We start from the raw sequence: 27,956 nt of genomic DNA on the forward strand, positions 1-27,956 counted from the left end.
TATCCATGATGGCTACTAGTGATCATCTCTTCAATCTACATTAGCTCTTGTCCAGTGTTCCAGGATCTCTACAGCATCCATGACTTAGCAATTATTTTTGCCCATGGCACAGAGATTTCCTTAGCTTATTTCTTCAGCAACCTGGAGTAAATAGTATCAGGTCCTTCTGAGTTGAACCAATTAAAATTAGTTAGAAGATCTCAGACTCAGGCTTTCCTTATGCTGACCTGCATTCCTTCCCCTTTGTGGTGTATGATAACTTCATTAATCATCTGGTCACATGTTTTGTGTGAAGACTGAAGCAAAGCAGGCATTGAGCAGCTTAACTTTTTTATCTTTCTTTGCTAGCTTGCCTTCCCTATCCAGAAGATCCACACTATCCCTGATCTTTCTTTTTTGTCTAATACATTTGTAGAAGCCTTTCTTGTTGTCTGACATTATGGCTTCCTAAGCATTGAGGAAATGGGATAATCTGTCCCCAGACGAGGGTGCGAGGTGGTAATTAAGAATATCACCAATGATGTATTGTTGTCCTTAAAGGAGAACTCAGATGAGCTGCTTACCCACATCTGACTAACAAGAAGCTGACAGTGTTGAGCAGAAAGGCTTTCTTTTCTGTGATTTGTGCTCCTTCCTTGAAAAGTTGCAGTGCTTCTGTGAATATATAAAGATTATCTATGGTACTGATGTTGATACTGTAACTGCAAGGGGCTACACAGAACCACAGTGGACGAAGTGTAGTACTAGTCTTTAAGTTAATGCAGATTCATCAGTTCTGTGCAATAACAAAAAACTGACCAACAAATGAGATGTCCTTCATGATTTGCTGGAGGCTCAATACTATGCCTGAGTTTGGAAACCATCAGGCTGTCCTGAATGTTATCATGAAAGAAAACCTCTAAAAGAAATTGCATCAAGTACATACTGGAGTGATGTCTTAACTCCCATATAACGTTCTACTGGAAAAGCCTTTTATTCCTTTCTGATGTTGTGTCCCAGTTGACAAAGTTATATTTAAATATCAATACACGCTGACTTGCTATCCTCCTCTGCAAAGAGGACTTGGAATAATTAAGTCTCTCGGCTCATTTTCTTTGAGAGTTTATTTAACTCTCCCCTGATGTGATGTCTTATTGGAAGACACAACTAGAAGAGCTTTTGAGACAGAATGGGAACAAAAACAGGTGAAGGCTTGCAGTGGGACATAATATTTTGTTGGTGTGGTTAGCTATAGGAACTAAAGAGGCTGACATGTGCCAGGGCTTTGTTGGTTCTACATAAGCCTCATTAACCAGGTATCCTCTGGGGGCAGCCACCTCAAGAAAGCTTGTGAGTGCTCGCTTGCACAAGCTCAGCAGGAATACATCAGGCCTCAGCCATTCTCCTTAGCAGCCCTGATAAGACTTAAAATCCTATGTAACTGGCAAAGAGTGTGGGATCATTGAGTTGACAGATGAGGAGGAACCTGGGTTGAGGACTTGATACAGCCTCCTGTGGTTCTTGTTTCCCCTACAGTACTGGCTGCTCCTGGAGACCAGTTTCTCTGTGTGCTTTCGACCTATGTGGCTGTGAAAACAACTTTGCCAAACACTTTAGTAACCCTGAACTTGACTGAACTGGTGATCGAAACATGGGAGGATCAGATGCACCCCAGCAGTAACATGGCTACTGAAGGACAGCATCTGGTATAAGACGCTGATACGTAAGAGGCCACTACAATCTATCTCTGCTGTATGAATGGTCTCACTCCAGGCACTCATATTCTCCTTCTGGAAGTCTCCCCAGGAGATTTTCTAAACTGATTGTGCCTAAAGAGGAGGCGAGGAAGGCCTGGAGGACCCTCAACTCAACTTCAAGGAACCGTCAAAATAGTCAGTTGGTTACTGTGGAGTAGCAAACCTCATGGGGCCATTAGCTGACCTGACTTATTTGCTGACCGTTGTGAAGATGCTAAGATTGGTACCGAATCAGAATTGGTTGATGGTACCAAAAAGGCATCCCAAGACACCAAAAGTATTTTCTCATAAATTGAGCCTCTGTGATACTCATCCTGATACTGAAGATGCAGAAAGACCTTGCAGTCAGTGCCAAAATACAAACTGTAATCAGTACCCACTTGACAAACATTCCAGTATCAAGGCCACAGACAAGAAGCCAGAGAAAATGAACAGTACTGATGTCAAAGACCAGTACTGGTGCTGACACTGTATGTGCTGGTGCTGAAGATGGTACTAGGGATAAATCTGTGCCACATTAGTTAACAGGTACTGATACTGGCAATGCTAACAGTCTCTGTACCAGAAGTGAGAAGCCAGGGAGGCCCAAGACAGTGGAAGCCACTGCAGTGGACTCCTGTATCATAGAAGAGTCTGAAATGGAAGACAGAGCAAATTCCTTAGCTGCCTCATAAGCTTTTGCCATTATCAATACTAAACAATGTTAATGCTGAAACAGAGTTCTTGGTACCAGAACTGACCACACCAAGGAGAGACAGGTTGGTGGCCCAGCTCTACCATGAATGACTGAAGAGTCCTAATGATGTTCCAAGTCCTTTTGTGAACCAGAGGAACCCTTATTGGACTTCAAGAGGCTGTACTCTATCTTATACACTCTCATTCAGGGAAGACCCTTGAAAAGATGACTGACTCCTCTTTCTCTGTGGAGAAGAATCTGAGCCTAGATTATGAAACATCAGTGGTAAAGTGGCAGGGCATACAAATGAGGGCCCTGAGGCTGATGTGGGCATCACCACCAGCTCTATGAGATGTGTGAGGCATATGTATTGTATGAGATGTATAAGGAGGAGATGTATTGGTTCTTTTATCAAAATAATAGCAGACACTAAACCTCTGCTTTATATGTTGCTCATCAAGACACAAAAGGCAGCACAGAGTGGAAGAGACATCCTACATGAGGAATAAGCCTGAAGTCTAGCAAATGCTGCATGCCACCGGTGCCAAGCATCAAAAACTGGTGTAAACAAACAACAAGACAAAGTAAAAAAAATTAACCTAACTTTTGGGTACTAACTATTGTAGCCATTTGCTGATAAAGTAGAGAGCTAAACTCACTGACTATGCAAAACAAAAACGCTTGAGGAAAATCTCCACAGGAAGCTATAACTCAGATTACTGGTGGCAAGAATGAACTGAGAGTGGGAAGGACAGAAGCCTCCTTTTTTAGCCACAATGATGTGTGGGCATTACTCACAGCCCTAATGGGTAGGACAACAGACTACTCTCCAGCTCCAGTCCATAGGATGAGGTGCACCGGCACACACACCAGAGTGCACCCTAGGTGCATGTAATCACACAGAGAACTGTACTGACTAGACAATCGTAATAAGAATGACTTGTCATGTTAAAAAAGCTTATTTCAGACATTCAAAAATATTCAATCACACAAAATTAAAAAATGAGCATTATTATGCTTCTTTCAGTGAAGATTAATAAACAATAAGTTGTGCAATAAAAATATTACATCACCCATCATGTCTCTCTTATGGAAAATGTGATACAAAATATAACTCCTCGAAGACTATTTTAACTTTCTGAAAATTATGAAGAGGAGAATGCTTATAATGTACCCTGAAAATAAACACCTTCACCACTGATTTTATATATGCATACAGAATTTGTTCCATTCTCTACTTTCACTTTACATAGCACGTTGTCGAAACTGTAAGCAAGATCTTCCAAGAGAACATTCTATCATATATCAGCATGAAACATTCACCTACAAGGCCATGTAACTTCCCACCAGTAGTTCATATATATTCTACAAGAATCCAAGCTGTGATACTGATTATAAATTTGACATATCTCAAATTATGGAACACATAAGATTATCGAACATTGTGAACACAAAAGAACTAATTCTACAAAACATAGCATTTATAAATTTAATAATGAAAATCTTACCTAAATGTATCATGAAAATCTAGATCAATAGGAAGGCCATTTAGAAACAAGCGTGCTTCTCCAGGCTGAATACCAAGTACTTCATGGAAATGCTTGATAGGGAAAGCAGAAAAATTGCGTGCTTTCTAAGATGTATGTCAATAATAAATCAACCACATATTCAGAATTTCAAGTAAATCCTACTATAATATCTGCATATCTACATATATATATATATATATATATATATATATGTTAACATATTATTAATGTTTCTTGTCAGAAAATTGACACTATTCAGCAATATAGGAAAGTGGCACTTAATTGTTCAAAAACAATCCATACCATTTTCTCCCACACCAGCAAAGCTGAACAAAACCCCACTTTTGTTGCATATTACTGAATTTTCACCCAGAACTAGTATATAAACACTGAAGTCAACTTCTTCAGATGTCAGCCTCTGTACTACAACATGCAAAACACTGAGTTTTGCAACATTTAAGAGACAAGGTGAAACTTAAAAGCACACTCGTGTATAAAGATTTTTTACCTTCTAATGTTACAGATAACCTGTGAAATCACTAAAACTCTAAAAAGTTAGTGGAAAATTATTTTTCTGTGTTTCCCCTGATTTGTTTCTTTTATGCATTTGACAACACTTGCTAGGCAGTTGCTATTCTGTTAACACTTCCTGTCTCACAAACTACATCATACTCCTGTACTGTTCTGGAAGGGGCTCATATATATATCCCTAGATCTGCAAAAGGGTGTGGTAGCAGCAGCAGCAGCAGAGCAGCTGCTCTGAGTGTTATGTGATATTGATATCTCTTTCTCTAATCTCCGTCCACCCCTTACTCTGTCCACCCAGGAAAACTGCACAGAAACACGGTAAGATGGATAAGTGGCTAATTCGCAGGAAATATTTCTTCATCTCTAAAACTCAGCATTGCATAGGGGAGCAATGACATTCTGAAAGGGGGAGACAGAGAGATTCTCAATCACTCTCAATCTCTGCTTGTAGCTGGAGTGCTTCCTCACATTCCTTTCACTGGACACCGTCCTCATACCAGCGAAAGCCATGCAACTTATCCATATGGACACAGATCACACAGGGAGAAGACATTCCATAATGAACTGAGAAAAAAGACAAATCTGGCAAAGAGAAAAGATAGTAGCAGCTGAGTGAGGGAGGACTACCACACATACTGCTGTGCTGAGTTACAACAGACCAACAGATACTGCCTCGGTTAGCTTTCTGAGGAAGACGATTATTTTAGACACTCGACTATTAATTCAACAATACCTGTCTTACGGCTTGTTAATTACAAAAACTCTAACAAAAAAGATTCATAAAAAAGTGCAAAATAAACAAAAAGTATTCTGTTTTTATAGATACCACCAAAGTCTGCCTTTTAAGCTGTGCTTGTAGTTTCCTCAGGGCTCTAAGGGCTTGTCCACCCCTCAGATGATGCAGCTGCACCAAATGTAGCACTTCAATGAAGATGGTTCCCCTGATGATAGGAGGGGTTCTCCAATCAGCACAGGCACTCCACCTCTCCAAGAGGCGGTAGCTAGACCACCAGGAGAATTCCGCCATTGACCAAGCGTTGTCTATACAGCGGGTAGGTGGGATTAACTGCATCACTAAGGGGCCACCAAGCCCAAGTGTAGACCAGTCCTTAGTTGCGAACCTTCTTCTCATGGCAGAAACACCAGCCACCCCGTGGAGCTGGGTGACAACTTATCACTCAGTCTGTATCTTCTCTTTAAGACAGAAACCCCAACTCTGCTCTGGGAGGCCGGCAATTCAGAGAGTCTGACAGCCTTTCTACTGATGTCCCTCAAAAAGCTTTTTTTACTCCTTACAGAGGCTGCTGGCATCATCCCATTCTGATGGAAGAGGCCAGCATTTACGCTGGCTTTCTCCCAGCTCATTCCTTGTTGGCAGGGTGAGAAAGAACCCCTGACCTCACCCTCTCTGCAAAGCTCCAGGACCCAGGTTTTTAAAGATATAGTAACAGAATCCCTACTAACTACTACTTCTTCCTGGGATCTCTCTTCTTTCTTCCCTTGTCTCCTGAACCTTTGTGCAGGGGCAATCCAAAACTCCTAAATAAACATAACAAGGTGACAGACAGTAAGCCATACAGCCCTTTAGAGGCAGACTACCTCATCACAGACACCTACTATCTCCTTCCTGCGCATAGTTTCAGCACCTTTTGGAAAACATAAATCCTTGGGGCTTCCCAGACTGTTCAGTGTGACTGTATACATATCAAATGTGCTGGATCCTCATGTCTTTCAAAAAAAAAAAGAACAGGAAATTTCTACTGTGTGTGCTCAAACTGAGCTTTCAGTTACTCAAATAGATCAAATACTTGTTGTTGACTGAGATGACTGCTCCTTTTTTTTGACGTAAATGTACAGTATCAGATAAAAAGTGAGTAGCCTTCTAGACCACAAGAACACAGGATATTTCATCAGTGGCCAGTTTTTAAATCAAGGTTCTGATGTTTTTTTCTTAAAATAAACAAATAAATGACCTAGGAACTAGCTTGTGGAAATTCTATGACCTGTGCTATACGTCAAACTTGATAATCAAAAATGTCCCTTCTGGCCTCGGTATCCATGAAGATCCAGAGCCTGAGAAGATTTTGAAAATTGCTGTACTCCTAAAGTGAAATAGCAGACAAGCAAACACTAACACTAGTAAAAGGAGGAAGAAGGATGATACACAGGTTGTTCCTAAACTTTATTCATGCATAAAAATCCTTCAGTAACCATCTTCAGGAGGGAACAGGCATCAGCCAACTAAGAAAAGAAAGCTGGGCAAGAAGTTCTTATAACTTGTATCACTTAACATATGGGCCTTTCAGGGAAATAAGGAGAAAGAAGGTCCATGTTTCTCTAAAGTGTTTAATAGGAGACTTTTCCTCAGAAGACTGACTGACCTATGCCTACCAGGGCATTGGATAAGGAATCTATACAGAACAAGATTATTGGCCATTAATTATTTGAAGGAGAGTTGGAAAGGACCAATATGGATAACATTACATTCCAGAAAGTGCAGCATCTTCTGAAATGGGAGCTGGTGACCAGCCCACAGACTGAATGAAACACATGACATAAAGCATGAAACACAGACATAAAGGGAGGATCTCAGACCTTAGAGTCTCTATGGAGAGACTGAGACTTCATCAATAATGGCAAAAAGATCAGCCTCTAGAACAGAGAGTCTGTGCTCACGAAAGCTCATGCTCAAAACATTTCTGTTAGTCTATAAGGTGCCACAGGACCCTTCGTTGCTGTTACAGATCCAGACTAACACGGCTACCCCTCTGATACTAGAACAGTAATGTGAACGAGTGGTTGAGTAAGTATTGCACGCAGATGAAAGCAAACTTCAGAAGGCAGAGCCTTAATTAGCTCCAAAGGTCAAGGAAAAGATACACCTGAGATGGTAATCCAGGCCATACAGCAACACCTTACAGAACTGACATATGATCTGTTCTCACCATCGACACTGAAACAGAATATTCCAGCTTTTTTGCAGACTTACAAAATCAGTGTCATGTCTTTTGTTTAACTGAGGACAGAGCACAGTAAGTGATTCAAACACAAGAGAAGTGAAAGAAAAGAAAGGATTTGAAATCAATTGTTCTAAGTTAGGAAAAGATCAAAATTCTAAATGAGTTTTCTCTTTATTAGAAATCAGTTCAAAGTAGCTACACTAATACAGAAGTATCCCATAGCTGTGATTTGGTTGTCACTTTATGCATAATTCAAGGAACAAAGGCATACCTTCTGATTTTTCTCTATTTCATTTCGCATTTGCTGGTTAACAGGAATTTTGGTCAATGATCTGTAGGAGTAAAATACGTTATTACTCACCCATTCTATATTTAAATAAATATTATACATAGATTATTTTAAGGCACGTTGACCTGAGTCTGAAATCACACGTACACTGCGAGCAAAATAACAGCAGCACATTTTTTTATTGTAATCAGTATTAAAAATCTCACACAGTCAAGGCAATGATCACATAACAGATTCAATCACCCCGGTCAGTTACATAAATGCAGCATGAGTATACAATTGCAAATGTCTAGTATACCATCATGCTCATGCTCCCTCTTGAAGACCTGATGAGTTGAAGGACCAGCCACAGTCTGCTGATGGTGAGAGGTGAAAGAGTATTATCGCAGAAGAAACATCAAAGATTCAGAGAAGTACTAGCACTAATAAAAATAGGTCTGACGAAGAAAAATCCACTCTCTGAGGAAAAAAAATTACTTTGAGGAAGGGGAATCCACCTTAATGCTGTTGGCTGTGGGGTGTTATAGGCCTTTTTTCATCATTTTGGCCCAGGCTCCTAAAACTAAAACTAGACTTCCGCACCTGTAGATTTTGAGAGTGCACACATCTAATTAGAGCATTAAACTTCAACACACCTTTGAATATGCATGAGATGTCACTTCACAGCCTCATAAACAAACTCCTAAAATGGCCATCCATGCTTAGACTGCCAGGAAGTACCACATGATGGCCCTAGGTGATCCTTGCCTCTACTTTACCGTAAAACAGGATGTCCAGTCTGACAGTGGGCCATTTTTGTCACTTTCAGATATCACACAAGGTAAAATGTTGCAGTCTACATCAGCACACTGGGCCCTTTGCAGTTAAACTAGTCGAGTTATAAGGGCTAGAAATCTCTACATACTCACACTTACTTAAATATATAAGTGCGAAAGTTAGCATCTTACAGTGTGATCTCCTGCAGATCCCTTGCACTACTACTAAAATAGAATATAACCGTGAAAGATTAAAGAGGATATGCTTAACTATAGGCTTACAAGCTATAAATCAAACACATATATATCCCTATAGGCTATAAGGGTACAGTGATCAGCCTTAAAAAACAAAACAAAACAAAACAGAGTTAAACATATAAGGTTATTACCCTTTGCCACTTGTCCATGTAGGAACAAATGACACAGCAAAGAATGACCTTGAGCAGATCACTACAGATTATGTAGCACTGGGAAGAAAGCTCAAGGAATATGGAGTGCAAGTGGTGTTCTGTTTACCATCCTCCCTGTTTAGGGAAGGGATCCAGGTAGGGATCATCAAACCCTGGAAGTAAATGAGAGGTTGTCCAGTTGGTATAGGAGAGAGAGGTTTGGTTTCTTTGACCATGGGATTCTGTTTCGGGCACAAGGATTGCTAGGAAGAAATGGGATCCACCTAATGAAGAGAGGACAGAGCATCTTTGCGGGCAGACTTGCAAACCCAGTGAGGAGGGCTTTAAACTAGGTTCATCCAGGGATGGTGACACAAGCCCTGAGGTAAGTGGGGAAGAGGTAAGTATCGAGAAGAAACACAAGGAGGCAGTAACAACAAAGGAGGACCCCTGATTTGAAATGAGATGGTAGGCCAGTAAGCTAATTATCTAAGGTGTTTGTACACTAATGCAAGAAGCCCGGGGAACAAACAGAAAGAATTAGAAGCCCTGGCACAGTCAAAGAAGTGTGAGGTGATTGGAATAACAGAGACTTGGGGGGATGACTCACATAACTGGAGCACCATCATGGAAGAGTATAAAGTGTCTAGGAAGGAGAGGCAAGGGAGAAAAGAAGTGGGAGTTGCCCTGTATGTAACAGAGCAATATGATTGCTCAGAGTTCCAGTACATGGGGGCAGAAAAGCCGGTTGAGAATCTTTGAATTAAGCTTAGAGGCAGAAGCAACAGATGTGATATTGTGGTTGGTATCTGCTACAGACCACCAGATCAGGTAGATGCGGTAGACAAGGCTTTCTTCAGACAACTAAGAGAAGCTTCCAAATCACAAGCTCTGGTTCTCATGGGGGACTTTAACCACCCTGACATTTGTTGGGAGACCAATACAGCAGCATACAGATAATTCAAAAGTTTTTGGGGAATGTTGGGGATAACCTCCTGGTACAAGTAATGAAGGAACCAACCAGGAACCATAAGCAGCACGACCTGCTGCTCAAAAACAGCGAGGAACTAGTAGGAGAAATAGAAGTGAGTGGCAAACTGGGCTGTAGCAATCATGAGATGACAGATTTCAGGATTCTGACAAAAGGAAGAAAGGTGAGCAGTAAAATACAGATCCTGGATTTCAGATGAGGAGACTTTGACTCCCTCAGAGAACTGATGGGCAGGATCCCTTGGGAAACTAATAAGAAGGGAAAAGGAGTCCAGAGAACTAGCAGTATTTTAAAGAAGTCTTACTGAAGACACAGGAATAAACCTTCCCAATGCACAGGAAGAAAAGCATATATGGTAGGCAACCAGCTTGGCTTACGAAGGAAATCCTTAGCGAGTTTAAACTAAAAAAGGACGCTTATAAGAAGTGGAAGCTTGGAGAGATGACTAAGAAAGAATATCAATATATTGCTTGAGAATGCAGGGGAATAATCAGGAAAGTGAAAGCACAACTGGAACCACAGCTGGCAAAGGATATGAAGGGTAACAAGAAGCGTTTTAACTGACATGTTAACAATAAGAGGTTGATCACGGTATGCGGCTGTTACTGGATGAGAGAGGTAACCTTGTGGCACAGAATGTGAGAAAAGCTGAAGTAATCAATGATTTTTTTAGCCTCTGTCTTCCCGGACAAGGTCAGCTCCCAGATTACTGCACTAGGCAATGCAGTATGAAAAGGAGGTGAGCAGCCCTCAGTGGAGAAAGAACACGTTAAGAGCTATTTAGAAAGCTAGAGATACACAAACACATGGGTCCAGATTTAATGCATCCAAGGGTACTGAGGGAATTGGAAATGTAATTGTACAGCCTTTGGCCATTATCTGTGGAACATTGTGCAGACCGGGAGAGGTCACAGATGAGTGGAAAAAGACAAACGTAGTGTCCATTTTTAAAAAAGGATAAAAGAACAATCCAGGGAACTATAGGCCAGTCAGCCTTACCTCAGTCCCTGGAAAAAACCCGGAGGGAATCCCCAAGGACTCCATTTGGAAGCACTTGGAAGAGGGGAAAGTGATCGGGAATAGTCAACATGGATTCACCAAGGGCAGGTCATGCCTGACCAATCTGATTAGCTTCTATGTTGAGATAACTGGCTTTGTGGACATGGGGAAGTCAATGGATGTGATAGACCTTGACTTTAGCAGAGCTTTTGATGCAATCTCCTACAATATTCTTGCCCCTAAGTTAAGGAAATATGGCTTGGATAAATGGACTGTAAGGTGGACAGAATGCGGGCTAGATGGATGGGCCCCGACGGGTAGTGAACAATGGCTAAATGGCTGGTTGGCAGTCAGTTTCAAATAGAGTACCCCAAGGATCAGTTCTAAGGCCAGTGTTGTTCGGCATCTTTATTAATGACTTGGATGAGGGGATGGATTGCACCCTCCGCAAATTTGCAGATGACACTAAGCTAGGGGAATAGGTAGATACATTGGAGGTAGAGATAGAGTCCAGAGTAACCTAGACAACTTGAAGGATTGGGCCAAAAGAAATCTGTTGAGGTTCAACAAAGATAAGTGAAGAGTCCTGCACTTGGGATGCCTTTCTCCTCTATAGTAAAATATTCTTCTCAGTGAGAACAGAAAAACTTAAAAGCCGTTGTTTGTTTTCTTTGATTTATCTTTCTCTTATTTCATGCTTTCAGATAAATTTCTATGGAAAGAAAATGGTGGTAAGATAACTCCACAAATATAGCCTCCCCAGACCTCTCCAGCAGCAGGAAGTCAGGGCCAGCTGGGAATCCAGTGGCCAGGAGCCCAGAGAGGGAAACTGGCTGGGGCTGGAGAGCCCTAACTAGGGTGGGGAAGCTGGTGGCCTGCAGCCCATGGCAGGGAGCAGCATCCAGAGTTGGGAAACTGATAGGAAGGGTCAGGGAGCAGTGATCCACTGTTGGGACTGGGAAGCCAGTGGCCTGCAGTCAGGGCCAAGAAGCCAGTGGCTGGAGCCAGGGAGCTGGAAGAACGTGACCTGAGCTGGTGGCTGGAGAGGGTCAGCAACTAAGAGGGGAGCCCTGGGAGTGGGGTAGCCAGGGCCAGTAGAGGAGCACTGATATCCTTGATCTGGCAAAATCCCCAGTTCAGGACCATTCAGGTCCCCAGAGTGCTGGACCAGGGAGGTCTAACCTGTATTAACTGTATGCATTTGTGATGACCTCTATGCTCACTCATGCCCTCACATCTCCTGAATAATGAAATCATCCCAAATTCATCCTTATAAAACTTTGATAACCAGAGGACCATGTACTTCTCTATGTACACAAAAACACACTGACTATCCTGCTATCTGTGTCAACTGGTGTTTCTAAAGTAACATTTTAATGAAGGAGAATAAGATGGAAACATTATTTTTTTTCAAAAATGCAAACAGATTTAAGTGAAAATTTATAATAAAAACAGAAACATAATGATTGATGAGAAAACCGGAAAGTAGTTTAGAGAGGCCAGCGAAACACTCATTGAGAAATGAGAAAAAAAACACCATTAAGTTAAAAGCCTGAAAGCAACTGGCTTTGCAGCAGAGTTTTGAGAGAGTCTGCTACCAGCAATAAGCATCATTTATAATGGGGGTGTCCAACATGTGACCCGCAGGCCAGAATCTAACCTGCGGAGCCTTTTTATCTGGCCTGCAGTGCCGGCAGCAGCACCATTTTTAAAAGGCTGCTGGGTGGCTCCAAGCCACATGTGGCTCCCGCCTCTGCCACCTGACTCCTCCTCTGGCTCCTGTACAGAGCAGCAGGGGCAGAGAGAAGCAGAAAGGGGTGATAAAGTAAAGTGCTCATAGCCATGGGAGTGGTGTGTGCTGCTTTGCGCATGCATCCCTCCCAGCATTTGGAGGGAGAAATGTGTGGCAGCGGCAATGGTGGTGGTAGCAGCAGTTGCAGCTCCAGTGAGTTGCTGGCATTGGATTATACTGGGAGGGGGCTGGCTCTGGAGGATGGGATAAGGTGTGGGGAGATTGGGTTAAAGCAGGGGGACTGGAGATGCCTGGCTCTGGACAAGAGGAGGGTGGACTGGGTTAAAGTGGAGGACTGGGGCTGCCTGGCTCTGGAGGAAAGGAGAGGGGATTGGGGATTTCACATGTCTGAAAATTGTGGGTACTGGGGGTACTTAATTGTTTTTTTGAAGAAGGGGTATTTTATAAAAAGAGGTTGAGAAACATGGGAGTAGAACTCAATTAAATTGGCTAAACCAGTACCTTTTTCCTAGCTGAAAAGGAGCCAGAATTCAAGTCCCACTGACAGCCTCAGCCCTGGGATCCCTGGCTCAGTCTCAGCTGTGGGACCCCCAGCTGGGGAGTGGGGAAGACCCCTCAGCCCCACAGATGGAAGCCAGCTGTGGCATGGAGCCCTGGCCAGCAGCATCATCCATGGGAACCCCAGCAAGGGGAAAAAGGGTGCCAGAACACAGTTCCACTGTGTTCCAGCAGAAAAAAGGCCCTGGGTTTAACGGCCAGCAGGAGGGATCCAGCTGTTAAACCAGTTAAACTCAGTCCTATTCTCTCAGCGCGGCAGGGTGCTGAGAGCTGCAGGGAGCCGCACAGCCACAGTGAAGAGAAGACGGCGCAGCAAAGGAGTAGCAGGGGGAGGCAACACACGGAGCTCCTGGGTAAGTTAATCCTGGGCTGGGGGGTTGGTTTGGGGCTGCGAGGGGAGTTAAGCTTGGAGGTGGGGGGCAGTTTGGGGCTTTGAAGGGTTTAAGCCCGGGGGCAGGAGGGCAGTTTGGAGCTGAGAAGGGTTTAAGCCAGTGCGGGGGGGAAGGAGAGGGTTTGGGGTTAGTTTGTGTTCGGCCCCAGTAACATGTAAAAAATTGCCATGTTGCCCCTATGAAAAAAGGCTGGGCACCTGTGATTTAGAAACGCTGAGTTTATATAACATTTTCCCAACCATAAGATATTTCTGTGTTTGATGGGAATTATTACTAAGAGTTAGTTTAGCCAAACGAATAATTTAGCCATTAAATAAGTAGGACGCACTAGGCTAAAACCTAAAGAGCAAAATATAATAAACACCAATACAGTACATAACTTTCTGTCCCTGTATCAATAATTTCAAACATTCTTGAAGTATCTAGTCATTATTTTAAGAAAAAGTAACTCAGTTTTATTTGAATCAGACTACAATTGGCATAATTTATAATTCATTACATTATTATTATTTATTTTATTAGTAAAAAAAATTAGCTCCTACAGGTCTCAAAGTGAATCAGCACCCCATCACGAGGAGCACTATCTACACATTAAACTACAAAACGGAACATAACATAGCACATGTTATCTTAAATGATTGTAAGGAAGGTGGTGTTTTGTTTTGTTCTTTGGTGTGGAAGCCGTCTTATATAGAAGCCATTTCACATTTCTTACTTCTGCATGCACACAAGAGCTTCAGCTTTTCCTCACCTATTTGGGAATGGCAGGGAGGATGAGCTCTATGGAACGCGCTAATGAACTGTTTGGATTTGGGGCTCCTACTCCCTGACACCTGTTCCTCCTTGCTGATAACAGTTTTCTCTCTGAAAATGATTTGTTTCTCTAACTAATCGCCTCTGGCACTGGACTTGTTTGTGTAAGGGTATAAAATAATAGAGTTAGCTGCATCAAGCAGCCTTGCTGGACCTGATTTTACCTGTGTCCAGTTTGGCTCATCTGCTGCCTTATTGAATTCAATAAAGCCGAATGTTAGCCGCCTAAACTCAGAGAAATCTTGTGCTTCAACATTGGTAAGAAGATAAATGAACAACAAATATTAATGAATCAATAACTGGCCCCTATGTCCAGCCATTATTAGGCATCGCGTTGTGTTTTGGGGAGGCAGGTTATAAAAATATGTTAACAACGCAGGATAGTTGTGTAGGACTGAGGAGAATGTTTCACGGATAAGAAGGAGAATAGAACAAGATGTAAAATTGCTTGTGGAAGACATGTCAAATATGGTCAAAATTTCATTACTGACCTGACAAAAAGTACAAATAATTAGGAATAATGCACAAAAATACTGTGACAGACACTGAGCTAAAATGTAGAACAGACTCTTTCTGGTTATGCTATGTTATAGTTGTCACCCTCCCCCCCGCATGCTTTATGAAAATTGTCTTATGAATATGAATATGCATAACTCGAAGACACTTTAGACAAAATGCTTCATGTAACATTGCTTTTAAAGTTATGATCTGCCAAATATGTATATTCTATTTTTGTGTGTATATCATTCTGGTATGTGAAGTTAGAAGTATGATATATGGCTCTATTTATACGTGCCAAGGAGGGCCATTACTGTACTGGTGGTCAAGGTAACAATCTGTAAATTGTTTTGTTTTTCCTGTAGGCCTGGATTGTGGTTGGTCATTCCAGGACATGTAGCCAGGATGCTGGAAGCCATTTTAGATCTGGTACTCTTCCACTCAAGGAAAGAAAAATATGAACTGGACACAAAGAATTCTCACTTTGGCAAAACGGATTTAAAAAGGAGAACCAAACACCAGATGCCAGGAGACCCCTGCTCACCACCCATGATGTCTTCTGGAAACATCTAAGACTGAACAAGGGGAAGGACTGGGCCCAAGCTAGGAGGCAGCCTAGCTTGCGAAAGAGATGATTAGCACAACTGTGAGGGTGAGAATTTGCATTTAACAAGTCTCCTACTCTATTAAGATTAGCTGGTGGGTTTTGTTTATTTTGGCTCAGTAACATACTTTGATTTGTCTATTTCAACTGCAGTCAATTAAATCCTAGTTTCTATATTTATTAAAACACTTTTGCTTATTATCAAGCCCAGTGTAAATAATTGTTATCTAGGGGGAACAACCACTGTGCATATCTCTTTTTTCATTGCTAAAGAGAGCAAACATAATCTTTTTCTTTGTAAAACTTTTACAAAGAGTAGGACAGATTTATTTGGGGTTTTGGTTCTCTTGGAGGCTATATTCCTGGGTGCTGTCAATGGCCTTATAGTTGAGTGCTCCCAGGCTGAGCTGGTTCAGCATCTGTAGTGCTCTGCTGTGGGCTCTTACCCCAATTTTGTGCGTTCGCTGGGGGAGGCCAGAGGTTCTGGCCCAGCCGACACAATCATGGGTGCACCAGAAAGCAGGTTGGTGAGCTCAATTGCATGACCAGCACACTAGGGCTACGTCTACACGTGCACCCAACTTCGAAATAGCTTATTTCGATGTTGCGACATCGAAATAGGCTATTTCGATGAATAACGTCTACACGTCCTCCAGGGCTGGCAACGTCGATGTTCAACTTCGACGTTGCTCAGCCCAACATCGAAATAGGCACAGCGAGGGAACGTCTACACGGCAAAGTAGCACACATCGAAATAAGGGAGCCAGGCACAGCTGCAGACAGGGTCACGGGGCGGACTCAACAGCAAGTCGCTCCCTTAAAGGGCCCCTCCCAGACACACTTTCATTAAACAGTGCAAGATACACAGAGCCAACAACTAGTTGCAGACCCTGTATATGCAGCACGGACCCCCAGCTGCAGCAGCAGCAGCCAGAAGCCCTGGGCTAAGGGCTGCTGCCCACGGTGACCACAGAGCCCCGCAAGGGCTGGAGAGAGAGTATCTCTCAACCCCCCAGCTGATGGCCGCCATGGAGGACCCCGCTATTTCGATGTTGCGGGACGCGGATCGTCTACACGTCCCTACTTCGATGTTGAACGTCGAAGTAGGGCGCTATTCCCATCCGCTCATGGGGTTAGCGACTTCGACGTCTCGCCGCCTAACGTCGATTTCAACTTCGAAATAGCGCCCAACACGTGTAGACGTGACGGGCGCTATTTCGAAGTTGGTGCCGCTACTTCGAAGTAGCGTGCACGTGTAGACGCAGCCTAGGTGACAGTCTCAAGTGGACCCCTGTGATCCAACCCATCACAATAATAATGGTCAGACTTTTCAGTTTTATTATTATAAACAACAAATTTAAATAAGAAAATGAGTCCCAAACACCATAAAGGAATCTGAATAGAATAAATAAAATAAAGAGCAGGACAACAAAATACATTTATTCGGAAAGCATCATTTCAGCTTACTTTGCTGCGTACAAGTTAAATGTGCAAGGGGAGAATATTAGGATACACAGAGCAATACAGTGTTCAGTGAATATTCCTGAATCCAACACAGAGACTTAAATTCACCTCCGTGTGCAGGTAAGTGGTTATTAATAAGATCACCGGGTGATTTTCAGAAGTTTTTGTAATATTTAAATGTGGTGTTTTACTTTCTTTACTCATCTTTTTTCTCTTCTATATGGAAAAATAAAAATGCTACTGAGATAAATGCACATTAAACTATAACTTTTAATATTCTCAAGATATTAACATTTGTAAGTTATCTATGGGACTCAGGAAATCCAGGCTATGCACTGGTACTACATATGGTTATAAGATTATGTAATAGCCAAATACTTAAAACTAATAAGTGGTATGTCAACTAACAATCTTCCAAATATGTCATGTATTTCACTGCTTATATGCTGTCAAATATACTGGTCTCTCTTACCTTAGAATATGTCATTTTGTAAATACTACAGTAATTCATATTGAACTTTCTTCTGGGAAATGAGATGAAAAGGAAGCTTACCAGCAGAAAGCCTGGGAAAAGGACACTTCTAAAGTTGTAATTTTTTTAAAGTAAAAGGACCATTTTGAGACACAAATCTCTCTTTTTTAATTTTAATTTGATAAATTTAACTTTTGTATTGATTTAAATGTTTATCTTCAGAATTTGCAACCCAAACTTAATTGCCCTAGTTCATGACAGCCAGAAAAGGACTGTTCCATTTTCACCATCCAAAATGGGTGATGTGCAAAAATAGCATAAACTACTTCGAAGTCCCCTTATTCCCATGAGCTCATGTTATTTCTGTCTAACTATTAAAGTATCATTGCTAATGCAAGTCAGAAAACTTAAATTTATTTTGTTCAGTGGCTGATTCTTCTCTGATTCACTCATTCAACTCTACTTACTGTCATGGAATTAATAAAAAAATCATGACAAATTATTGCAGTGGAGAATCAGAATACATGAATTCTTTTTACTTGATATTTTACAATATAAGGCTGCTATAAAAAGATTAGTGCAAAGGAATCGATTTCTATTTGTAATTTAGTTATGTCTATTTTCATTACAACTTATTCTCCCTGTCACTTGTGTGAGTCTTTCACAAAGCAAAAGGGATGACAAACACTTATATTAAATGGGAAAAAACAAGTATATGTGATTGTAGAAACACAAAAATTGCAGGCTTTAGGACTGGCGTAGTACCTGAAATTGCGTTTAATTCTTTTCTTTTTTCTTATAAAAATATTTGATGATTTAAAGTATTTCTTCACTTGATCATTTAACTGGATGATTTTTAACTCGATGAAACTGTCCCTTCTCACTCAATCTTTTTTAAATAATAAGAATAGAGAGAGGCTTATAACTTGTAATTTTGTACCTTTCCTCCTGCGTTCCAATAATGAGGTGCATTTTTCTAAGTGTTCACTTATGCCAGCTTAGTTGTTCTATATTTCTTTGCAATTATATTTTAGACATTTTTAAAAAAATGTTATTTACTCTTCTTTGTAATTAGACATGATTAAACTAGCTCTTACATTACGTGGCAGTTTTTCTTTAACAGAAAAACAACAGGGACAATAAAACAAAAAGGAGATCCTTACGTAAGGATCTGTAATATGCTGTGAGATGGTCTCAAGCAGAAAACCCTACTTAGCATCTCAGTTAACTCTGTAATTCACTTTAAACACTTTGGGACAAACTGTGACATGCAGTATCTGACACATACAAAAATTCCCAGTGATAAGGCATGTCTGGCTCTCAGAAAAGCAAACTTTTACATCAGCAGAGCTATAAATGTTCTAAAAGACAACTGGTTTCTAAATTAGAGGAAGCCTGGAATATCCACCAGTCCCACAGACATAAAGGAGGGCTAGTCCCATGAGCAAAGTTATTCACGTACAGAAGTGTTTGAAGGATTAAGCCCTGAGTTTATAAAGATCACCAGGCATCAGATAGACCATTAAGATATTGAGCTTCATTCCTTCTAGAAGTTACTCTCCTCTCACTGAAGTCTCTTGGACTCCTTCCCAGAATAACTGTGCAAGAGCATGATTATCTGTTTCCAGGATTCCACCAAAATCTCTAAAATAGTCATCAAATTCAAACACACCCATACATCAGTCATCAGTCAATACTCAAAAGGTAAACAATTTTATCATACCTGGCCTTTATTGGGAAGTTCTGAGCAATGTCTTTCATAACTTTTAAGGCACTGAAAACCGGTGTGGAGATAATTTGAGAAGCTGCTTGAAAACTTAAATCTGTAAGAAAAAAAGCCATCACTGGAGAACACAACTACAAATCAACATAGTTTATTATTTTATAAAACTCTTCAAATGCACACCAAAAAAATTGGAACTTTTCATAGTTAGAATAAAGCAGTATTTGACAACCATTATTAAGGTTATTAGACAACTTGGATGAAAAAATATCTTTTATTGAACCAACTTTTCTTGGTGATAGAGACAAGCTTTCAAGCCACATAAAACTTTTCTTCAGGTTTGGGAAAGGTGTGGCTCAAAAGATTGTCTCCCTCCCCCACAGAAGTTGGTACAATAAAAAAAAAAATTACCTCACTCACCTTGTTCAATATCTTGGAACCAACAGGCTAAACCACCTTGTATACAATATTAAGGGTGGAAAGTCAAGCACATAAAAGTTATGAAATGCCAGAATTAAGGCTGCTTTGTGTAATATCCTAGGTTTTTATAAAGGCAGACTTTCAAAACAGAAGTTCCATCATATGACATCACACTGACACACATGTGGCTTATTCGCTTATTCTCTGACAAAAATGCATGGGACAAGTATCTACAGTGGAATGAACATACAGAATCACTTTAAGAAGAACTTGAACTTCTAATGGGGGAGTATAACCCAAAATTTAATTTCATACCAATGAATGCTCAATGCACATCAAGGCAATCATTAATTAGTACCTCTAGAATTCATTTTATGCACCAAGATTAGAAATATTCACCTGTTTTTTTTGACAATAAATAGTCATAGCTAATAAATCAAAAGAAATAAAATCATATGGAATTATAAAGAATTAGAGTTACCAATTAATGTTACTGATTGTGAAAAATGGAGCATTTATATTCAGATTTTGAGATCCTATAATGTTTCCACTAGGAATCAAACGTTTCATCAAGCATGTATACATCCTGCACGAGACACAGCAGAGCAAACAGCCACCACAAACCTTGGCCGTGTCTACACGTGCCCCAAACTTCGAAATGGCCACGCAAATGGCCATTTCAAAGTTTACTAATGAAGCGCTGAAATGCATATTCAGCGCTTCATTAGAATGCGGGCGGCCGTGGCGCTTCGAAATTGACGCGCCTTGCCGCCGCGCGTCTCGTCCAGACGGGGCTCCTTTTCGAAAGGACTCCGGCTACTTCGAAGTCCCCTTATTCCTATGAGCTCATGGGAATAAGGGGACTTCGAAGTAGGCAGGGTCCTTTCGAAAAGGAGCCCCGTCTGGACGAGACGCGCGGCGGCAAGCCACGTCAATTTCGAAGCGCCGCGGCCTCCCGCATTCTAATGAAGCGCTGAATATGCATTTCAGCGCTTCATTAGTAAACTTCGAAATGGCCATTTGCGTAGCCATTTCGAAGTTTGGGGCACGTGTAGACGTAGCCCTTGGGTCCAGTGCTTAGGGAGGGACTGAGGATGGAGGAGTAGGGCTGAGGGAAATCAGACCATAGCACTACCTAGACAGCTGCCTGCCACTCCCAGCACTCAGACCCATGTGGATCAGTGATCCGATGGCAACTAAAAGGGGCCCAGAGCTCCAGCCACCACTTCTGCTGCAGTAGCAGTGGCTGGGAGCTCTGAGCCCCTTTGAATCTCCAGGTTCAGGTGCAATTGCCCTCATGGGCTGGGTAAACAAGAAACCATTTACTGAGCATTCAGTTTTGAATGTGCAGAGCTAAAACTTGTTATTCTATATTATACTTCTTTAACATCATCTTCTCCTGCTCAATCTCTTGGAGCCACAGAGAGTAACAATTTAACATATAATTCTCTAAACAGGACAGCTCTTTTATTAAGTAAGCATGCGCCTCCACAATACTCTTTTCCTCAAACAACCCACAAAAATGGTTATGCACATTGTAACTGTTGTTCTTCACCAATATATGTAACTCGTACCTATTCAAAGTAGGTGTGCACACACTGTGTGCACAGCTGTTGGAAAGTACTTACCTTAACTGTTACCCACTGGGTCAGCTGTGGAGTCCCTCTGGAGTAGCGCCAATGTGATGCCCTGTATATGACCCTGCCAACATGACTGCCCCTGAGTACCTTCTTGATAGCTTCTCCAACAATGGGGAAGAAGGGAGTGTACTGAACAGAGATGAGCTGCACATCTCAAAGATAAACAGTTATAAAGGTGAGTAACCATTTGTCTTCTTCAAGGGCTTGCTCATATCTATTCAAAGTAGGTGATTCACAAGCCTTACCTAGAAGAGTGGTCAGAGTCAACACATGGCTGACCCAAGAATAGCAGTACCAAAGGTCGCATCCTGTCTGGAATGTTGTGATGTGAAAGTATGTACAGAGGATCGTATCACAGCCCCGCAGAGTTCCTGGAGAAGAACTTGGGCCAACAAGGCACTCAAAGAGGCCTGTGCTCATGTAGAATGTACCATAACAGATGGCAAGACAACCTTAGTGAGGTCATAACACATGCATATGGAAGACATGATCCAGAAGGAAACGTGCTGTGATGAAACAGCTAACCTTTTCATGTGGTCAGTAACTCCCATAAAGTGCTGTGAGTACTTGTGGAAGGGCTTGATCCTGTCATAGAAAAGGAGTGCCCAACTAACATCAAGAGAATGCTGTCTTTGCTCCTGCAAGGAGCAATGAGGTTTAGAAGATGGGAAGGAAAATATCCTGACCACTAGGAAAACTGGAGACCACCTTTGGAAGGAAGGATGGATGTGGACGAAGCTGAACCTTGTCCTTACAGAAAAAGATATACTGGGCCCTGACAGGAGGGCACAGAACTTGGACACTGTTCCAGCAGAACTAATGGCATCAGCTGGATCTGTAACAGCAATGAAGGGTCCTGTGGCACCTTATAGACTAACAGAAAAGTTTTGAGCATGAGCTTTCGTGAGCACAGACTCACTTCATCAGATGCTGGACAAGGAGTTCATCCAGTTCTTCAAGTGCTTCTCACAATATGCAACACTCTTCGTGTGAGTCACAAGAAGTGTCTCTGTCAAGGAGGTGGGTATCTGGAGTCCTATGTGACAAAAAAAAAAAAAAATGCAGAAATGTCCTGGCCAACAAAAGCAGCAGTTTGTACTTATGTAATGCAAAGAGTTCTGTGAGTGTGAGACCTCTACATCTGTAACACTTCCCATAGAGCTGGGTAATGCAACTCCCACTTGGGTTCTGTGGAAAAATATCTGCTAGCAGATGGATAAATACCTATAGCCAGAGTTATTTACATAGGTATGCATGAGTTTTAGAGGGCAGTGGCCTTCACAAAGCTGTGAGAAACAGGATCCTCCCTGCTTGCTGACTCAGACCTCCATCACGTTGTCCAATAATAATTGGACTAACAGGCTGCAAACGCGGAAAGGAATTGCTTGCAGGCCAGCCTCACTGCTCTCAGTTCCAACATATGGATGTGGAATACAAATTACTAAAGGAGACTTCATCCCTTGCATTGCTTGTCTCTCCACATGTGCTCTCCAACCTATAAGAAAAGCATCCACAGTCAAAGCATCCCTATGCTGGAACAGACTGCCCACCCAATACGAAAGGGAGACTAAGATCTTCTTGTGAAACATGACTTGCAAGCCACGACCGTGCTTGTCTCTGGTGTGCAAACATGGGCCATAACCAAGTTTGAAGATATTTGAGAAGCCTTGAAAATGGGGACTTGAAGATATTTTCAGCTCTATAACTCCAAAAGTGTCAGGCAGGACCTTAAAATTGTCTTGGGACACATCAAGAAATGCAGCACGAATCTGATGATGGAGAGGAAGTGGTTATTTTGCAATCCAGCCTCACTTCAATAAATTTTATTGATTGGTGATTTTCAGGGTGAACTTGTCCAGGTTCTATCTGAGATCCATGCAGGCCTGTGAGATTCAGCACTTTGAATGGGTATGTATTCATGGTGGTTGGTCTTTATGCATGTCCCCCTTCTCCATGCCTGCCCTTGCTCTCTTCTCCCTACTCACTTGGAGCCAGGGGAGTTGGTGGTGGAAGTCTTAGAATAGGAACAGAAAAAGGAGCCATTCCTGCCTTCTTCAGACCATTGTGCAAGGCAGTCTTCTCAGCTATAGATTTTTCCTAACTTCATGAAGGAACCTTTGGTGTTAGAACCCACTCAGCTGCTTGATTACACTCTGGAGTAACATGCACATACAGCACCTAGAAGTGACATTAGTTTCCCTCAACCAGTCCAAGTGTCCTCATAGTAAGTGACCAAGGAGGGCTCGTGACCTTTGATGTGCCTTTTAAAGTTGAGTGCTGTTAGCATATTTTTCTGCAAATTAAGAGACCAGGAATTGAGGTGATGAGATGTGTTTGTACTTATAAAAATATCACTTCCTACCTGGGATTGGTGGTTCCTAGAGTTAGGGAACCAACTTCATACAATTATTTCATAACTAATTAACTATATTAAAAATATTTACAGAGAGATGTTAAGAAGTCAGTATAAACCATGAAGCTCCCAAGAGTAGTAAGGAGGAACCAAAAGAACTGCAGACCAGTAACTCCCTCTATTTCCCTGGAACAGAGCCTAAGGTGGCAGAAGTGTGAGCATTGGCAATATGGAGGCTGCTATGTAAATATTCCCCAGGTCCTGGTGTGCATGTGAAACCTAAAGTCCAGTACGCATATGGACAATCACCTAAAGAACACAAGTAGTTTTTGTTATAGCACCAGTGTTCATTAGGAATTCAAAGATGGACACACTTGTGGTTGTCATCTTTTCGAATTTCATATTTGCCACATTTGCCACAAAACTTCATAGAGCCAGGCACTCCCAGCCACCTCCCTCAAAACAAATGCCCCCTCCCCGCCCCAAGCAAGGCACCTCCAGCTCCCTCCCCATTCTAATTCAATGCTAGCGACTCACCAAAGTCACCAGGGCTGCTGCCACATGCTTCTCCCACAAAGAAGTGGGGCACTTGCGTGGAGTGGGTGGATGGCACTCCCCATGAGGAGCCACATTTAAAGGCTACAGTAACTGCATGCAGCTCAGGAGCCACAGGTTGGCCACCCCAATACTCACCACAACACAGTGTCCTATTCCCCACATGTGGTGAGTGATGAATATATAGGACACCCCTGCATTATAGCTTTTTATAATCACTAATACAAAAAAGAATTAAACAAAATGAGTGTCAATTCACAAACCAACAAACATACATAACATACCAAATACATACCTTGTAGCTCCCAGGGTTTCAGAGGTTCCAAGTTATTACTACTTTCAATTAGGTGTTTTCTAAACTCCTTCAGGTTATCTTTAAGGTCGGGATACATCTGTCTAGATCAAAACATTTGAAAAACAATCAAATTACTTCTCTCCATCACTTACAAAACTGTTTGTTGGCTTCATCATGCTTCTCTATATAAGATAACACACAAAAATTTAACCCTTTGAATTCACTTCTATAAACAGAGATTACGATTTGTGAATGTGGCCACAGCTTCAGGGCCTCCTCTTGAAAATGCTAAACACAAACAGCTTCTCCTCATGTTTCCAAGGAGAAGTATTTCTCTGACTTGGACCCTAAATAAGTTGAGTTATTTTAACATAATTTAGGTTTCTAATAATTAGACAAAATGATATTGTCATGAAATGAACTTTGTATTAAGTGAACTCAAGGTCTGGGAAAACGCTCACAAGTTTAGATGATTTAATGCAAACATGGGATTATGTATATCCATGATTACTTTCATGGAGTTACACAAAGATTGCATTTTGTGTATGTGCTTATGATATTTTCACCATAGTCACCCACCAAAATGTATTATATATTAGAAGGTCACACACTTTCTTGATTCTGCAGGCTGAACTCTTCACGTGCCATGGTTCCTTGAATCCCTCCATTCAACCCCAGAAGCTCCCTATGTTCTAGCCTCCTATTGCCCTCTGTTTTGAGACTCCCTGTAACCTCCCCACCCATGACAGGGCCTCTGTCTGTTCCCCATTCCTCTCCCATATACCAAGGTGCCCCATTTTCTCTATTCTTGTCAGGAGCTCTCTGTTCCTACCATTCTCCCTTTTCCTCTGCTTCTTCTAAAAGAAACAAAACAGCAGTCATGTAGCACTTTAAAGACTAATAAAATGATTTATTAGGTGATGAGCTTGCGTGGAAGACCCACTTCCTCAGATCTATAGACTTTCCAGTCCAGACCCAGTTATATAGTACAGAGGACCAAAAAAAATTGCAATAAAAATGGACAAATCAAATACATAGAATTGAATGAAGGGGTGAGGGAGGGAGCATGTTGAGAGGCTTGCCTGAGATAATTACAAACATCAAAGGAAGGGAAGCAGTCTTTGTAATGCATAAGATAATTGCTGTCTTTGTTCATGCCAAGTGTTAATGTGTTGAATCTGAGCATGAATCACAGTTCACAAGTCTCCCTATGTAATCTGCTTTAAAGTCTCTTTATTGTAGGATGCATATGCTCAGGTCTTTAACAGAATGGCCCCCTCCATTGAAATGCTCTGAAAAGTTCTGGAGGAGAGTAGAATGTGGCATCCATGTGGATACCACACCTCAAAGAACCAGAATTACAATGGAGGAAATAACCATTCTTTCTTCTCTGGGTGGTTGCCCACATGTATTTCCCCTCTCATGATTCATGAGCACTGAATTCAAGTCCTGGAGGTGAGTGTTTTGAGTTTATATAAGTAAAAACTATGGGGCAGCTTTGCTGAAGTGGGTGCTGGATCTGAACCTCTTCTACCAAAGAATGGCGCTGAGGTAAGGTGTGAACTGAATTCCAGGTAACTGCTTTGCAAATCTCTAGAACTTCACCACAGTGAACAAGACCTGGCTCAATTGGTCCTAACCTGCTCAAGTGGGGTTTAAAGGGACCATTGCCTACCATATCCTAATACGATCTGTGGTCCATTTATACAACCTTTGAATGGAGACAGCAAATGCTAGAAATAATTTAGAGTTCATCAAAGGCTTTGCTCCATACAGATAATAAGGCTATGTCTACACAATCACACAGTTTGGACTACAAGGATGTGAACTTCAGTGTATAGTAGCACGCTGCACTATAACTCCACCATGTGGATGCTGCTGGTACAAACCAAAACTCTTTAAACAGGACTATGTTAACACACACTAGGTAACTTTTTAGTTACCTAATGTGCGGTGGTGTAGATAAGCCTTAAGACAGAGATCTGAAAACATCCAGGATATGAAGTTTCCCTTCTACCCAAGTGTTGTGAGGAAGATCACCAAATTAAGGTTAAAATCAGAAACCACTTCAAATAAGAACCTTGCTGAGGTTTTGTTCTTATGGATTACTATAAAAGGTGGCCTCACCATAAGGATTTGAATTTCCCCTATCCTTCTAGCTAAGGTTACGGCTATTAAGCAGATGGTTCTCAAACAGCAGGTCACCAAACTCTCAAAAGGAGCTACCATCAAACTTGTTAAAACAACTCTGAGGTCTCAGGAAGAGAGAAGGTCTCTGCTAGTAAGACATGAAGGAGAACCTTGAGAAATCTATCCCCTGTCAGATGACAAGATACAATGTGGCCTTCCAGAAGGGAACAGGGAGGGAAGACAGCCACCAGGTGCATTCTTAGAGAGCTTAGGGAAAGACCTACACACTTTAAGTTGACCAAGTACTCTATAATATCAGCCCCCAGTGCTTTCAAGAGAGATAACCAATTCTTCAAATGCCTAAGAGAGAGAACCTCTTCTACTTAGCATCTTAAGTAAGTCTGGTAGAGTCCTCTCTCCTGAAAGCTAAGATATTTTCAACTACTAAGGAGCATGATCCATCAATGGATGTCAAACAACCACCATCTAATCTATGAAATAAAGAGATACTGCATCCAGAAAAGCTTTTCCCTTTCACTGCATCATCACTTTTGGTATTTTCAAAGTGTGATTAGGGGCCACGTTAACAGGTTAATGAGACCAGAGAACCAAAAGAGCTTGGGCCATGATCATAGGCATTTCTTGTTCAGGCTGATACACACAGGTCCAATCCTGGGTTTTCTAACAGTGAAAGATGTCTTGCAGATGGAGTCTTTGAGGCTGTGTCTATGCTATGAGATAAAATTGATTTTATGTCAGTCAGCCTGATTTTTCCCAGTGCCTGTCCTTACTGTAAATTCCATGAGCTCGATTTATGGACCACCAACATTAACATGATAACGAAATCCTAAAATCATAGTAACCTGACGGCTGTAGCATTCAATTCAAATTTAAAAATCCAAATGAAGAGTAGCAATGGTGCAGCATGTCTTTAAATCAAATGCATTAGCCTCCACAGATGTCCTGTATGTGCCCTACAATGCACCACAGTTCTCCGCTCTAGCCTCTTACATCTCCACAGTTCTCAAAGTGCATAGGAATTAGGCCACAGAACCATTACAATTCGGCACCAGCAAACCCGTGGCTGTAGGGTCATCAGAGGCTGAAAAATCTTCTGTCTCCTTCTTTGCTAGGAGCACAGCTGTGGGGTCCATGCTTATGTGTACACCCCTACTAGCTGCCTTTTATTCTGAGCTGCCTGGTGCCAGCTGCTGGCCCCACATAGCACGTGTCAGGTAGGCTGTAGGTGTGCGTGATGCTTGTCTGGTAGTATGAGAAACTTTTTTTCAGCTGTTTACATGTTATCTTGACCCCCACATCCCTTCCCTTCCCTTCCCTCCCCTTGGAGGCACCACACAGTCTGGAACATTCCCATCACGTAGCTTGACCCCGAACCAATAACAGGATGTGCTGCGCAAGGTGCCAGGCTGATTG

The 27,956-nt window shown here is 41.8% G+C and overlaps 1 protein-coding gene across 2 annotated transcripts in view; it reads right to left on the minus strand.

Annotated features, from left to right (window-relative positions):
* UGGT2 (UDP-glucose glycoprotein glucosyltransferase 2) overlaps positions 1-27,956 on the minus strand; it is a 222,270-nt gene that overhangs the window by 152,163 nt on the left and 42,151 nt on the right. For both annotated transcript variants that reach the window (XM_074989263.1, XM_074989273.1), the window contains 4 exons: positions 24,393-24,493; positions 19,130-19,229; positions 7,701-7,761; positions 3,921-4,012 (listed from right to left, as the gene is read on the minus strand). In XM_074989263.1, the coding sequence (XP_074845364.1) occupies positions 3,921-4,012; positions 7,701-7,761; positions 19,130-19,229; positions 24,393-24,493 (354 nt within the window). The remainder of the gene's footprint in view (positions 1-3,920; positions 4,013-7,700; positions 7,762-19,129; positions 19,230-24,392; positions 24,494-27,956) is intronic.

Source organism: Carettochelys insculpta, chromosome 1 (assembly GCF_033958435.1).
Source record: "Carettochelys insculpta isolate YL-2023 chromosome 1, ASM3395843v1, whole genome shotgun sequence".
In the NCBI taxonomy this organism is placed as follows: domain Eukaryota; kingdom Metazoa; phylum Chordata; order Testudines; family Carettochelyidae; genus Carettochelys; species Carettochelys insculpta.